At 37.3% G+C, this 14,672-nt stretch overlaps 1 protein-coding gene across 5 annotated transcripts in view; it reads right to left on the bottom strand.

Annotated features, from left to right (window-relative positions):
* Nucleotides 1–338: 338 nt before the first annotated feature.
* The window catches only part of itpkb (inositol-trisphosphate 3-kinase B), a 40,252-nt gene continuing 25,918 nt past the window's right edge, over nucleotides 339–14,672 (bottom strand). For all 5 annotated transcript variants that reach the window (XM_032585583.1, XM_032585584.1, XM_032585581.1 and 2 more), the window contains exons 6-12: nucleotides 8,120–8,219; nucleotides 7,816–7,853; nucleotides 7,546–7,721; nucleotides 6,381–6,585; nucleotides 4,362–4,463; nucleotides 3,116–3,187; nucleotides 339–2,460 (exon numbers count right to left, since the gene is read on the bottom strand). In XM_032585583.1, coding sequence (XP_032441474.1) covers nucleotides 2,251–2,460; nucleotides 3,116–3,187; nucleotides 4,362–4,463; nucleotides 6,381–6,585; nucleotides 7,546–7,721; nucleotides 7,816–7,853; nucleotides 8,120–8,219 — 903 coding nt within the window. In that variant the 3' untranslated portion in view covers nucleotides 339–2,250. The remainder of the gene's footprint in view (nucleotides 2,461–3,115; nucleotides 3,188–4,361; nucleotides 4,464–6,380; nucleotides 6,586–7,545; nucleotides 7,722–7,815; nucleotides 7,854–8,119; nucleotides 8,220–14,672) is intronic.

The raw sequence follows: 14,672 nt of genomic DNA, 5'->3' as shown, positions 1-14,672 counted from the left end.
AAAACCCATTGAATTAGAAGGTGTGTCCAAACGTTTGGTCTGTACTGTACCTAAAAACAAAAACCAACATTTTTTTTTCCGCTTTCTGACTTGGCTTTGTAATGTCAAGGCACAGTGTAGCTTAAATAGGATTGTTCATGGCTGTAAGTGTTCCACAGGATTTAACAACGACTTTGTTACAGTAAAAACCAAACAAAACTACATAAAACTAAATAAATCTGTCTGTACACCGCATGAACTACCCAGAGCAACCAAAGAGAAACGTGTTAAGTGTTATAATTACGTCACAATTCAAAACACTTCAAAAACTACTGGGAAATTCGCTTTGTTTTCCTCTGTTGCGCCTCCTCATGGTGAGTAATTCCCAAACGACTGTGAATCAAACAACATGTTCTAGCTTAACTTTGACTCTGTCTAGGTGTAAACTTGTTGGGATAATTTTTTCTTTATATATAGTTTTTAATGTTTGGACTAAAAAACACACTTAATTGACACCGCGAGTCCCCCTTTGAAATTGATGCTTAAAACTGCATTAAAACAAAAAAAGAAAAGAAAATACAATAAAACTGAGTTAAATTTTGTGGTTAAATGGTGTTTAAATTGGCAATCTTGAACATTTTTATTTAATTTAATTTCTTAGATTTGAATTGCTGAACGACGTGGCTCAATAGTGCTTGTGTGTATGCCTCACTGAACAACAGTACCTCTGTGTTTTTCAGTATCGGAAAACCTAGTGGTATTTAAAAATAGCTCTTTTTATTTGAATATAAAGGATCTGCAAACAAGAAACACAATTTGATTATCTGAGCATTTTTTTAGCAGTGCAACAACAGCTAAACTTTTTCTCCCTCAAATCACTGGCACTTATTCAAAAACTGTTTCTTTTCTATTATACTATTATTACTATTTCACTGGAACGGTTTATCCTGGTCCAAAGTGTATATTCCATTATCTACATACTACATTGCATTTTCAGAAATCCCAAGCACACCAATAGCCAATGCATCAAAGTGGAACAACATTCCCTGACAACCTGCCAGATCTAGTTAATCCTAATGAAAAGTAAACATACCATGCTACTGCAGTTTCACAGAACAAATATTTAACCTGTTAAACAGGTGCTGAGATCAGATAAGGCAGACGCCTTAAACGCAATGTGTGTGTGAGTGAGAAGAATCAACCATTATTATTGGAAGAACTCTAGAAAGTGAAACACTTTGTAGTTGTAAGTTAGTATTGTAACTCACAATCACAGTACAATTAGGGAAGAGACTATGTTTTGAGTGCAAATGAATGTGAGATTTAGAGGTTTGACAATAAAGCATGGTTGAAATGTTAAAGATTGCCATTTTAAGCTCCAATATGGGTCAGATCATTTTTTTAGCCCTAGTATTATTTTTCTGATTCGACACCATCAAAATACAGCAGGGCAGCACAAGTGGAGGTGTGTTAGAAATCTAGTCAAAATTCTGCCAGAGGAGCAGAATCAGCAAATTTATATAAAATACATTCTTAAAAATTACATTTCTTGGGATTTTCTAAAAAAAAACAAAAAAAAACATTAAAGGAAGCCCAAAGCAACAAGCTGTACCAAACTGAATAAATCAAAACTGAATACGTACAGATGGACGTTATTTCATATTTTCATTCGCAGAAAATGTTAAAAAACATTTCTTTTTCTTACACTTTAGGATTACGTTACTTCATATCGGTCTATTAGATATTCAGATAAAAACACACTGAAGTTTGTGGGTGTAACGTGACAAAATGTTAAAAAGTTCAAGGGGTGTGAATACTTTCATAAAGCACATAATATAATAGAATGCCGAGGCTCTCATTAACAATCAAATATTAGCTAACCTCTTGCTGGTTTAGGCCTTTGCAGAGGATTTATTTATAATATTAAAGTACGTCAACAGGTCTCACTTTGTATTAGGCAACAAGATTCATATCGTTTGCTTTTCAATGGGAATTTCTTAAGTAAAAGGTTATGCTGTCAAAATGAGGTTATATAAGATTGACCCTTTTCCCAACCACAGCACAAAATAACTCAATTATGAGGAACTGAGGCGCTGCTGCTGTTAGTAGTTCCACTTGTGAGGAACTAAGAGGAGCTGGACCATATGGTTTGCGTCGTGAGCTAAAGTGTCAGTGTTTCAAAGGTTTCTCCAGTAGAATGAAGCATGAATGGAAGCTTTAATGGTGGTGTGTCCAAAAGTTTACTTGGTTCAAAAACAAAACCTGCACACTTCAAGTCTCAGAGTCCACCATGGAGGAAAAGATGTCCACCAAGCTGTCGAGTCCATAAAGGTAGCCGTCCTCTCTGTTCCCTTCTACCCATAAAGCTCGGTGGGTTAGTTCCTCCCCATCAGGGAGGGGCGTGGTCTTTCCAAAGTCGATCATCCACACTTTGGCTTGCTTCCTGCTGTCATGAACAAATAAGAGGGAGCTGCCAATTACCTGCGAAGACACACAACAGCCAGGTGATCCAAGAGAACTGGACACAAGGGCCAGAACCGAACAGGGTTTCCTCCGTTATTTGCTCAGCAGAACACGCCTGTTTGTTTCTTTTCAAAACATTATTTCACTTCTCGTTTCAGCTTTGTGCCAAATGTCTGTCTGTGTGTGTGTGTGTGTGTGTGTGAGTGCGTGTGTGAGTGCGTGTTTGCGAAAGTGTGAAAATGTGCGCGAGTGTGTGGTCAGGCAGTTAAGAGTCTAATTTCCATGATGAGTCTTGCTGTGTCTGAGTAATTTGGTGTGTTTACTTTACATTAACAACATAAACTGAATAAACAGGTAACTAGGACTGAAACTAACGCACAGATTAAATCCACAACCAGCTTGTGTTTAACTCCCATCAGTTCCAATTGAAATAATAAAGCTGCATAAAGACTTTTGCTATAATCCATACATCAGTGTCAAAGCAAAAAAAAACATAACGATGCATTCAATAACCATTCAACATATTTTTCAGAAATGTAATCTTCCATGCATAAATACACAGAGCATATTTTCAGTGTTTTGTTTCAATGTGAGCAAGAATTTGATTTTTTTCTTTTGCAAGTCTTACAAGGCAACTTTTCAAATGTTTCCCCTACTAACTGTGTGTCTTTACCTCATGACTTCTGAAGAATGGAGAGATCTCCAAAGTGGCTCGGATTTCCTTTAACCTCGTTAGATATTTGTTCTGGAAAATAATACAAATAAAGAACAAAATTAGTCTTAAATGTGCTTAGCAAAGGAGAACCTCGTAGCAGCATCCAGGTTTGCCCTGTTTTAAACTTTATTCAGCCTCCGCGTCAACTCCGACCAGCTTTCTAGTCCCCACTGACGGAAAGCTTCCCCACACCATGACGCTGCCACCACCATGTTTCACTGTCAACATGGTGTAAAAATGTGGTGAGCAGTGTTAGGCTTTCACCATACTTAACATTTTGTTTGAAGACCAGAAAGCTTTTCTTTCTCAACCAAGCAGAGCATCTTCTTTCTATTTTTCAATTAGGGCAACTGCTTGCTGTAGTTTTTGATTTATTTAGGGTTGCCAGAGTAACCGAGGTTGGAAATAAAAGCACTGCACACCTTTCAGATTTGTATTTCTAAAAAAAGTTATAGATAGAAGTTTCCTACTACTTCACAGTTATGTGCTACTTTGAGTTATAATATATTCTTAAATGACCCTGCAAGCACTATGCATAAGTATTATATATAAGCATTGTATCAGTTAACTGCATGATAAAATTAAAATAAGCTCAATCATTTCAATTCTGATGATTAATGTTTATTGAAGGGAAATTTTGTTTACAGAGAAATCATAATCTATTTTACTTTTTGTTTTATTTACTATTTTTGATTGTGTTTTATCTTAGAAATTTAAAATATCTTCCAGTAGTAGGTGTTCTTTACAAAATTAAAGTTTATTGGTTTATGAAAGGGCAAACTGGCATTATTATGCCATTATCAACATATTACTTGAAAATTGACTCAATACCACAATATTAACATTTTTCCCAATAATTACTGGGACAATTTATCATCCAGCAAAATTTGTTAATAGTTTTGTCATAAAATATGTGAACAAGTTCATGGCATGTGAATACTTTAACAAGTAGCTGTGCTTCACAGTGTTCCAGTTGGGAAACGAAGCTAAAGCACAGAAATGTTTGACGTCGTCTTAATTGTTGCGGTTCTACATAACTGTAATCCAGATTGTTAAAACGTTCAGACACAGCTTCTGCTTGTTCCTCAGACACAAACTTAATGACAGACATTATACACAACTTCACCTCATCCTCCGATGCTTTACTATTACTATCGTAATTGGCAGCTTATTGGCTCACTGAGTATTTTAGAAAAACACTCACCAATATCTCCGAATCTCCTCTTACAAAGTCATGGAAGGCTGCCACCACTTGTTCCCTTGTCCTTGTTTTCTTAAAATCTCTGTTCACAGTTCCATCTTCTTTCTACAGAAAAAAAAACAAGAGGAAATTAAAATTAATTGGCTTTATTTGTGACTCGTTAAATATGGTAGGTAATGTTTGGAAGGATATGGCTTACTGTGTAATCTTACGGCCTAGAGTGTTATGAAATTTACAAATTTCTTCTGTACCTGCTTTCTTGTAATATTTAAAAGTTTGAGGTCGTCAAACTACTTTTTATATTAGACAAAGGTAGCCAGTTAATACAAAATGCATTTCTCAAATCATTTCATTTATTAGGCGAAACAGCTACCCAAACAAACCTGCCCCTATAAGTAAATCAAGACCATTACTACCACCACTACGTTTGTTTTATGCCAAATGTAATAAGCTGCAAACCTTCCAACAATTTTCACTTTTATGACTTTAGTCCAAAGAACTTAGGGATCATAAAAGTATTATTGAGAAAATTTATGTCAGACCTTCATAATTCTTTTGGTTAGCAGTGGATTTGGCCATGGCACTCTCTAGAGTTGCAAAATCCAAGAAATGATCTTGCAGCTATTTGCAGACTGACAGTTAATGGATGTGTTTCTCATATGATCTTGTATTTCTATAGATATTTCAAAATATTTTAACCTACTTCAAGTTGTCAGACAGGATAGAAAAAATTATTTCTTAATTTTTACACCCAGGGCAAAGTTGGTTTGGATAACTTTTTTCCATTGAGAAATGAAATTGCCATTTGAAAGCTGCTTCCTTTTTAATTTATTAAGATTATTTAATATTAAAATCAAATAACTTGTTTGACAATCTGAAACATTTAAGTTTGACAAAAAAAGAAAAAAGGCAGAAAAAAATTGAAAATCCTTTTTCAGGCTTCAGTCTTAGGAAAGCAGACAGACAGAAAAGGTAGGAAGGAGTAGAAAAGGAGAACAATGTGTGGAAGGAAGGCAGAAGGGTAAGAGAGATATTTTTAGAAATTTAGCCTTTGAGCAAGAAAATATCTCTTTGTGTTTTTTTAATCTAAATATCCACACAGTAACTATTTTTATACCTTCAGCTTTCCACTTTATAGATCACAAGTAATTATCATCACCGTAAGTTTCCCACACTCCAAAAAAAGAGCGTGTTTTATGTTTAGAAGCATCACAGATCTGCTGCCAGTGCCTTTGTAGTAAAGAGTCTTCTTAAAATGAACTCATCAATGATTAAAACCATCACAACAGACCAAACTGTACACTTCCCTTCTAAAACAGCAAATGTGGAAGTATCAATGTTCAAAGTTGTAACAGAGTGCTGGCGTGTGAAGCCGAAGCTGTGGCAGAAAATGCAACGCTGCAGCAAGCATGTTCTTACATGACGTGAGACCATTGATGGTCACCAGTTAGGTGGTTTAAGAAGGAATAAATTAGCTTTTCTTATTCCGCTCGCTGCCTAGCAACGAGGTAATATTTAGAAGCAAAAGTACTTTTTTTTCCTCTTTATGGCTTAAAGTCTGAAGAGTCTCTGATCCAATCTGCCCTCAACTCACACTTTACCATGTTTTCAGCTTACATAATAGACTCATTGCTATAGGCTTGGCTGTCCTTGGTGACGATCCGTGCATAATTTTCCAAATGAAAAAGCACACACACGTCTTTTTCTGGGGATAATCCTCCGCATCATGGCAGCGGACCACCAGGAGGTTGTGAATGTCCTTATATAGCCATGACTCCCACAGACAAAGGGACTTTTAGTGTGGACACAATATGTCAGAACCGTATGCTGAGTTTGACACAGCTGACACTGACAGAACTCATACAGGACAAGGGTACTCCTGTACCTTGAGAGGAAGTTTCTGGGAAAAACAGGAAGTTAGGTCATATTCCTGAATTAACCACACAGCAGCGCAGGCCGTTGGAAGAAAGAAGGGAAGGAAAGCTGCTCACACACACCTTTGTCCCTCTTTGAGAGTCTTACCTTGACTCCCTCTATCCTGAACCCCAGGGTGGCCGTTGAGCTTATTGTCTCTCTCCACTGCATGTATCTTGGCTTGGTCACTGCCTTCTTGTCGTTTTCCTCCAATGTGGGCGCCTCAGGGTCGACCTCGATCATTTTCTGATACATGTCGGGCCTCGGCGCAGGCTTTCTCCGAGCCTTGGTTAGTTCTTCTTCAAGGTAGGTCCTAAAGAATTAAGAGAAGCACAATTGGTGAGGGATGAAGAGGGAAAATATGCAAAGGTTACATGAGAAGAAACACACGTTGCACTGCATATTGTTCCTAAGGTCAGGTTTTTAGTTATAACTGACCTACAGAGGTTATCTGTTTTCCCACAAAAATTGTCAATTGAGCTGCTTATTGACAAGCAGCTCAATAAAGTTTTTCTAAATTTAACATTCAGTGTTGTATATAAACATGGTAAAATGCGTACCTATGTGAGTGGCATTAAAGTTTTGGAGAACTTTGAGCAAAATTATGATCAAGATGATTCACTCGAGTGAAGAATACAACAACAGCATTTGAATGAGAATAAAAGATGAAAAATGCATTTTGAGGGATGCAAACTTTATCTATTTTATGTAGAAAAAAGCTGCAACATTACCCTGCACAGGTAAGTACCTGGTGACTGGCATATGTGCAAGGCCACATATCTTACTTTAAACTTGGCTTTTGCACCTTGAATTTTCTTTAAACTTAACGATATAAATGTAAGGTCAATTTCCTAACCAAAACTGATTTTTTTTTACCATTGTAAAGTCAAGTTTAGTCAAATTTAAAGTCAAGTTTCAGACTTTAATGAGTGATAATTTTGACAGATACTCTCAAACATCAACAGGGATTGGAATTATTGTGCTCTTTGATTGTTAAAGGAAAAAGCAGCTTTTTGGGGAGCAGAAGATAATGGTCTCCTGGTCTCAAGCAAGAGACTAGAAAATAATGAAACAGATGTAAATAAATTAACATAAATTAAAATACTGCACAATGACACAATTATGTTTGTATTTGACACGTAATAAAATAACTTTCCACTTCACATCTCAGACAACAGACGAGCTCCTCTGTAAGATCAAAAACCTGGAGCAGTCAGTGGAATTAAGTACATTATGTAAAACATTTTGTGAAAACAATTTTGCATTCTCTCACCTCACTCCCATCTTACAGTCCATTACACATGGGTAGTCGAACTCTGCCAGCAGATCCTCCATCTGGTTGTATTTCTGGCCATCCTTCTCCACGTCTCCATGATAACCAGGAACATAGGGCTTCAGCACATCCTCCATCAGCCGGGACAAGCAGCGCTGCTCACATTCACAGTGTTTCTAAAAGACATCATTAACAAATGAGCATTTAAATCAGAATTACAAATATGAGGAAGCTGTTAATAACAGAGATGATTTGAAGCTAATTTCTTACTTTTAATATGCGTCCATTTGCACCCGCTTTAAAACTCCCTGTGAAGAGAAAAATCTTTACAGTCAGGCAGCTACAGAAAGAGCCTGAGGTACCGTAGCTTAGTTTAGCTGACTGAAGTCACTTCAGCCGTGATTTAGATCTCCGTTAAAAAAACAGGTTCCGTGGGGTCCAACATGATGATGTATAGCGCTAACATTGCAGCCAACCACTTTTCAGCTAGATGTGTCAGAGCACTTAGGATTCAACCGTCCCTTTCTTATGTCACCAGAAAGTCGCCTGTGTTCTGCAACATGTGCATGCATACCTGCATGTCCAGCCAGTTGAATCCAGGGATACTTCTTCTTGAAGGACATAACAAATGGAGACCAGTGGACCATGTTCTTTATCTTCTTCCATGACTTGTGCTGCATAAACACACACAGAGAAACAAAGAGCCTTAGTGGAGTGTTCCTCCCCTGGAGTCTTATCATGTATCTCTACTTTGTTATACTGCAATACTTAGACTTGGAGCATGATGACATTCAGGATGTTTATTTCTGAGTAGCTACACGGGCAGAGAATCAGCTGCTCTCCAAGAATATATTAAGTGGAATATAAAAAAATTATAATTATTATCATTTAGTAAAAGTAGATAACAGAGCCATAGCTAATAAAGATTAACCTCTGGAAGGTTTCAGATTTGAACTACCATAGAGGTTTAAACTACCAGACGACTTTCAGTATACAACCTCAACAGCATGGACTGTGGTCTTATCTGTTCTCAAATAGAAAAAAAAAGAATTATAAGAAAAACAGAAACTGGTTTTTTTATAAGAATGTTTACGACCTTAACAGTAAAAGCAGTTTTCTGACTTATTCAGTTTCCACCCAGTTTAGACTAATATTTGAGGCGAGCTTAGAATTTGACACAATTTGCTTCTGATCTTTGAGCAGCTGAGATGCCTGTTGATCAAAATTTTAAACAAAAAAAAACATTTTGAAAGTCATTTGCCGCCACCTAGTGGTATGAGCGTGAAGTACCACTAGCTGCAGTATAAAAAGTATACTGTTTAATAACTTACTTTCCAAGTCATGTTTCAGCAATACAATAACATACATGCATTAAGACTAAAGATTTAGTTCAATATTTTCCACGATTATGTCTCGTTGCACATTTGCATCATACCTATATTTTGCATGGACTGCATGGGCTACATTCAAATAAACAATCTCCATTAGATTTAGTATCTGCTTCACAGCTAAACACAATTAACTTAATTTCTATACAACTGTTTACAATCTGAGGCAGTAGAAGGTCGTGAAACAGTAGTATATTCAGTTCAATTCACTTACAGAGCACCATTTACCAACAAACTTCACTTCAACCCAGTGAACAGGTTCAAATCCAACCCTAATAAACCAACTGGCTGAATAATGTATTTACCCTTGAAATGTCCCACGCTTTCGAACTGAAAAAGGGAAGAAGGCATTCAGTGTGTTGGCCCCCACAGCGTGGAATCAGTTGCAGTCTGAACTTAAGATGTCGGAAATGATTTCACTGGACTTATTTAGAGCATTTCTTAAAGATAGGCAACAAGATTCTATGAAACAGTGACATTGTTTTTAAATTGTTTTTATTGTTTTATACTTGTGCATATGTATTAATTGTTTTTATCTTGTAACCAGGTTGCTATGTATTGCAAATTTTTTGCCCAGGTCCCTCTTGAAAATGAGATCTAGATCTCAACGGGGTTTACCTGGTTAAATAATATCAAAATGTAAGTTTAAATAAAGAAGAGAAGCAGTTTTAAAGTCTGTCTTTAAATATGTTGGCTAATTATCTGCTTTTCACTGTTTTGCTAAAAATCTATGAGAGACATAATAAACACGTGCGCCTAAAAAAAACACACACACATACATTGTGTTGACTATCCGTGACCTCGGGCAGTCATCTTTTCTTTTTTTTACATTTGTTGTTTTCTAACATTTTAACTAAACTCTGGAGAACTGAGCCAGGGTTTCCCCTGGTAACTCACACAAACACGAATAGACCCAGCGTTTCAGCAAAGGCTCACCCTGTCCCTGGCAGGGATGCATTGAACTGTGGGAGTCCTGCCTCACAAAGAGACACTCATTCACAAAGTGACAAACACACACACACACACACACACACACACACACACACACACACACACACACACCCACACACACGCAACTACACGTACACACACAGCATTGTTGTTTCAACATAAACAGCTTTTCTCTGATTTAAATCCAACTCTTCCTTCTTTTTTACTAGTTCTCTGGCTTTATAGTGCTCAAACTGTTCTTCATTAATTGTGTTTTCCATATTCTGTTACAACCATAAATTTCATTGTATCTTATTGGGCTTTTATGCAATAGACCAAAATAAAGTAGTTCATAACTGTGAAGCGAAAGAACATCTTACAAATAAAAATCAGAAAAGTCTGGTGAGCATTTATATCAAGCACTTGTTACTCTGACACACATATATATACAACTCTGTGCAACTGAAATCTTTAGAGGTCATTTGATTAGGAAATGATGTCAGCCTAAGTGTAAATTAGACTCAGTATAAATAAAGTTGCACACAATAAAGCTTGGGCCTTGAGAAAAAGCCGCAAGAACAAAGCTACTATTGAAATAGAATCATAAGAAATTATGCCTTCATGTGGGGAAGTTGCTCTCTGGTCAGATGAGTCCAACATTAAACTTGTGACATGTGTGGCACTGTGAAACAGTTTGGGACTTGTATCACAGTCCAAAACTGTGAAACAAGGTGGTGGCAGTATCATGCTGGGAAGCCTCAATCTGCAGAAAGATTAGTTTAAAAGCTGGTAGAGATACCAAAAAAGAATTGCGGCTGTTACTCCAACAAAGGGGGGTTTCTGCAAAAGTACTGACTCAGGGGCCTGAAAACAATGACATGCCACACTTTTCAGATTTATTTCTTGTAAATTATTTAAAAATGATGTAGAACTACTTTCCACCTTACAATTATACACTACTTTGTGTATGCCAATGAAAAAAATTATTACTATTCGCAGAGGTTTGTGGTTGGAATGTGGCTTTTGCTGAGAAACCATTTTTACTCTGTATAAATAAACCCAGTGCACAGAAACTCTGGAAATCTAAAATAGAAATAAAACAGACTTTTAGTGTACAAGCCAGTATTGTACAATGAAAACTCAATCTCCATCCCAGCAATCCAAGACACTTTTTTTTTTTGTTAACAGCGGGATCATTACATCAGATGTGGAAAAATTCAGCTCGACTCTGAGAGTTCAAACAAAGCTTGGCTGTTCGACAACAAGGTCACCAGTGATTGCAGCCGAGCTGAAAATATGTGTTGAAAATCCAACTTCCTAAACACCGCTTGACTAATATGACAAAATCCTCTCGCTTCATGTTGCAAATAGAAAGTTAACGATGACCTCACTGAGAGAAGATTTCCTCCGGTCTGTGAGAATCAGGAGAAATAATATTATGTCTCCAAATAACTTGAGGGAAGAAGAAGAGCAGCAGGAGGAGAAGTGAGGAGAAGAGGGATAAGATAAGAGAGGAGCGAACCATAGAAGGAGACATTTAACCCACGTCCAATAATCTGGACCTGAAGAAAATTCATCAGCTGTTACTATGACTATCTATGGTTAAACATGTCCACACACTTTCATTCAAAGCATTCAAAAGTCACATGATGTTTTTTTCTTCTCTGGACCAGTGAAGGGGTTAGGAAAAAACTCAAGCACCAAAAGACACCCAAACCCTGGCGTTTATAGAAATCACATGATGGAAACTCATTAAGAGTGAGGTCATCTGAAATGGGTCCCTGAGCAGAAAGTCTAAACTTTTCTCAGTTTGAGAGGTCCAACAAACAGAGAATGTTTTCTTTTATATTTAACAAGACAAAAAAAAATCAAAGGAGAGCGGGTTGTTTACAGGGAAAATTATGGCGGCCTGGAGGCAGGAAATTGCTTAGTTTACATGTATTATGAGTAATTAAGGCTGTAAATTAAACAAACAAAACATTCGGTTATCAGCCAACATATTTGTTTTTGTTTTCTAAACACTCATAAAGTTTGGAACTTATCTCATTTTTGTCAACTTGTTTAGCCAATGAGCAGGAAGGAAAAGAGTGGTGGCTACTGGCTGAAGTTAGCGCTTCCTCTGTGAGTTCTGTCATACTTTCCAGCATGCAAGGCAAGAGTCTGCACCAGCTTAACAGAGCAACACCCAACATGGTCTCTATGTGACCTTCGCAGAAAGTACTTCAGAGGTTTTCATAAGTTAAAATTAAAACTCAAATCATCGATTATTCCACCTGGAATCACTACTGCTCAGTAAAATCTTGCTAGTTCTAGTTTGTCAAACACGAATCTTTCAGTAGGTGTAGATCTGAGTTGAAAAAAATCTCCTGCGTGGGTTACCTGAGGGCTGCTGCGTCGGTGGATGACAGTGATGATGAAGATGGCTACGAGTGATGCCACAACACTCCACAGTGAACACAGCCATGCAGACCACATCGTGACAGATGGGCTGCCAGTCAACCAGGCAACCTGACAGAAGTGATGACCTGACCGGCCTGCGCTCCTCTCACAGCTGGAAAACCCGGCTCCTCGGGCACCTCTTTCCCAACCTCAGCAACATTTACACCTGTGTGTGTCTGACTGAGCGCAGGCACAAACAACTGCGGGGTCATTTGATTGGCAAAACACAGGGTAAGCATAATCTGGACATGCAAATCTCCACACAGGTCTTGACAATTGAAAAACAGATGGAGCAAAGTGTGTGTGAGTCTGAGAATGCAAAATAATCTGGATTTAATTAGAAGTCAAACAAATTCCTCTTACATATGTTTTATACTTGAAAGCAGTTAGAGTATTTTTCTTTTTTACTTTTTTTCTGGGTGAATAATGATGATGACAAAAAAAACCACAACACTAGCTAATATAAACAAAAGGAAGCATTCAAACCAGCATTGCCCACACTCTATGGCAACCTACTCAGGACTTTACTGCAGACTTCATGTGAATTTTAATTACTTAAACTCACAATGCACCTAAGCAATCAAAGAGACTGTCTAGTTTATCTACATTTTAAGACAATTTGACTTGGCGACGGTACAGACTAAATATAACAAATTCTATTGACTGTATTACTTCCTGTTTCTGTCAGCAATTCTTAAAGACGTGTAACTAGATAAACTGCAGGTTGTTATTGTTGAATTAGGAAACTGATGTAACATAATGATTCCATTCTCATCTTAAACAGAACTTAATTATATCACTTGTACTTCCTCCAGCCTATACATGTCAATTCTTTTGTACTTTTAAAACAAGAAAATGTATTCAGAAATTAATTTTTCAATGTGGACTGCACAGTGATGCAATTTGACAGCACTGTTGCCTTGCAGCAAGAAGGTGCTGACTGCACCATTCTTACAGTGAAACACGGTGGTGGCACTTTTCCTTCTGAAAGCTCAGGGAAGCTGGTCAGAGTTGATGTGAAGGTCAGTGACGCAAAATATAGTACAGTCGAGGAAGAAAACCGTGTTGGAGGCACAAAGCACTTAAACATGGAGTAAAGGTTCATCTTTCAGCAAGAAAACAGCTCTATACATTCAGTCGGAGCTGCAATGGAATGGTTTGGATCAAAGCATGCTCATGAGTTCATGTGGATCAGTCAAGGTCAAAACTAAACCCAAAATAAAATGTGGGACAAGACTTGAAAATAAATGTTTAAAGATGCTCTCCATTCAATCTGACAGAAAAACAAAACGAAAATGAAGCTCTGACTTAAAAAATTGTGTTAGTTGGTCATAAGAAATAGAATGAAATTCATCAAATGTACTTTAATCATGTTTGTTTACCTTGACAACTTAATAAATTAACTTTGATAAACATAATGTTATTACTTATTAATTAATGCATTTGTTTTTAAGTTGGAGCTGCATTTTCTTATTTTCAGTGTGTGCAAAGTGTTAATACTATTTGTTTCCATATATACACTACTCTTTCCTGTTTGCAATCTGGGATTTTCCCAAAGTGTCTGTGATCCAACAGGACAGACATTTTTTCAGCTTGGCTTCCACTTTGTTGAGAAATTACTGTCTATAAGATGAATGAAAGATGCCTTGTTGCCCTCCTGGCTTTAGATAAGATGTTTTCTACAAAAGGGAGCTTTTCTAGTGAAGCTTAATTACATTTGTTGAAACTTAACGAGAGGCCTCAGACTGTTAAATAAAATCCAACAAGTCTTAATTTAATGGTGTTTGATTTAAAGTTTTCAAGTTCTGTTAGATCAGTGTTTGATTTACTCTTCTCAGTGCAAACATCTACAGTATATTCATATGCCCACAGTGTTGATTGACAGTTTCTTCTGGATATAATTACCCAAAAAATGATATGTGTGCATACTCGTGTCTCTTCATGTCTGCAAAAAGACAAAGAAAAAAGAAGTAAGACTGCTTTTAGAAAGTCGCTGAAGGCTCAAAAGCCTTTTCCCTCTGTCTGTAAGTTCCCTTTGCCGCCGTCTGTCTCACATCTTTGGCCGCTCGGTGAAAGATTTCTTCTATCTCCGTCCCCAGACTGGCTGAGTGACAGGAGGATAGCAGGAAGAACAGCAAAGTTTCCATTGAGGGAGAGTCGAAGAGAGAGAGAGGAAATTGTAAGCGAAGGAACTTCTTGCAGACAGGAAGTTGAGGAAGGGGGGGTTGCCGCTTGCCTTAGCGACAGTATTTTCCACATCCGCCACTGACTACAAACAAAATAAGACAGAAAAAAAACTGGCCTTGCCCACTGTAAACAGTAGATAGAGGAAAGACTAAAAAAAAGGGAGAGCCACTAAGCAAGAGAGGT

This window comes from Xiphophorus hellerii, chromosome 15 (assembly GCF_003331165.1).
Source record: "Xiphophorus hellerii strain 12219 chromosome 15, Xiphophorus_hellerii-4.1, whole genome shotgun sequence".
Classification (NCBI taxonomy): domain Eukaryota; kingdom Metazoa; phylum Chordata; class Actinopteri; order Cyprinodontiformes; family Poeciliidae; genus Xiphophorus; species Xiphophorus hellerii.
This window is presented reverse-complemented; position numbering and strand designations above follow the sequence as displayed.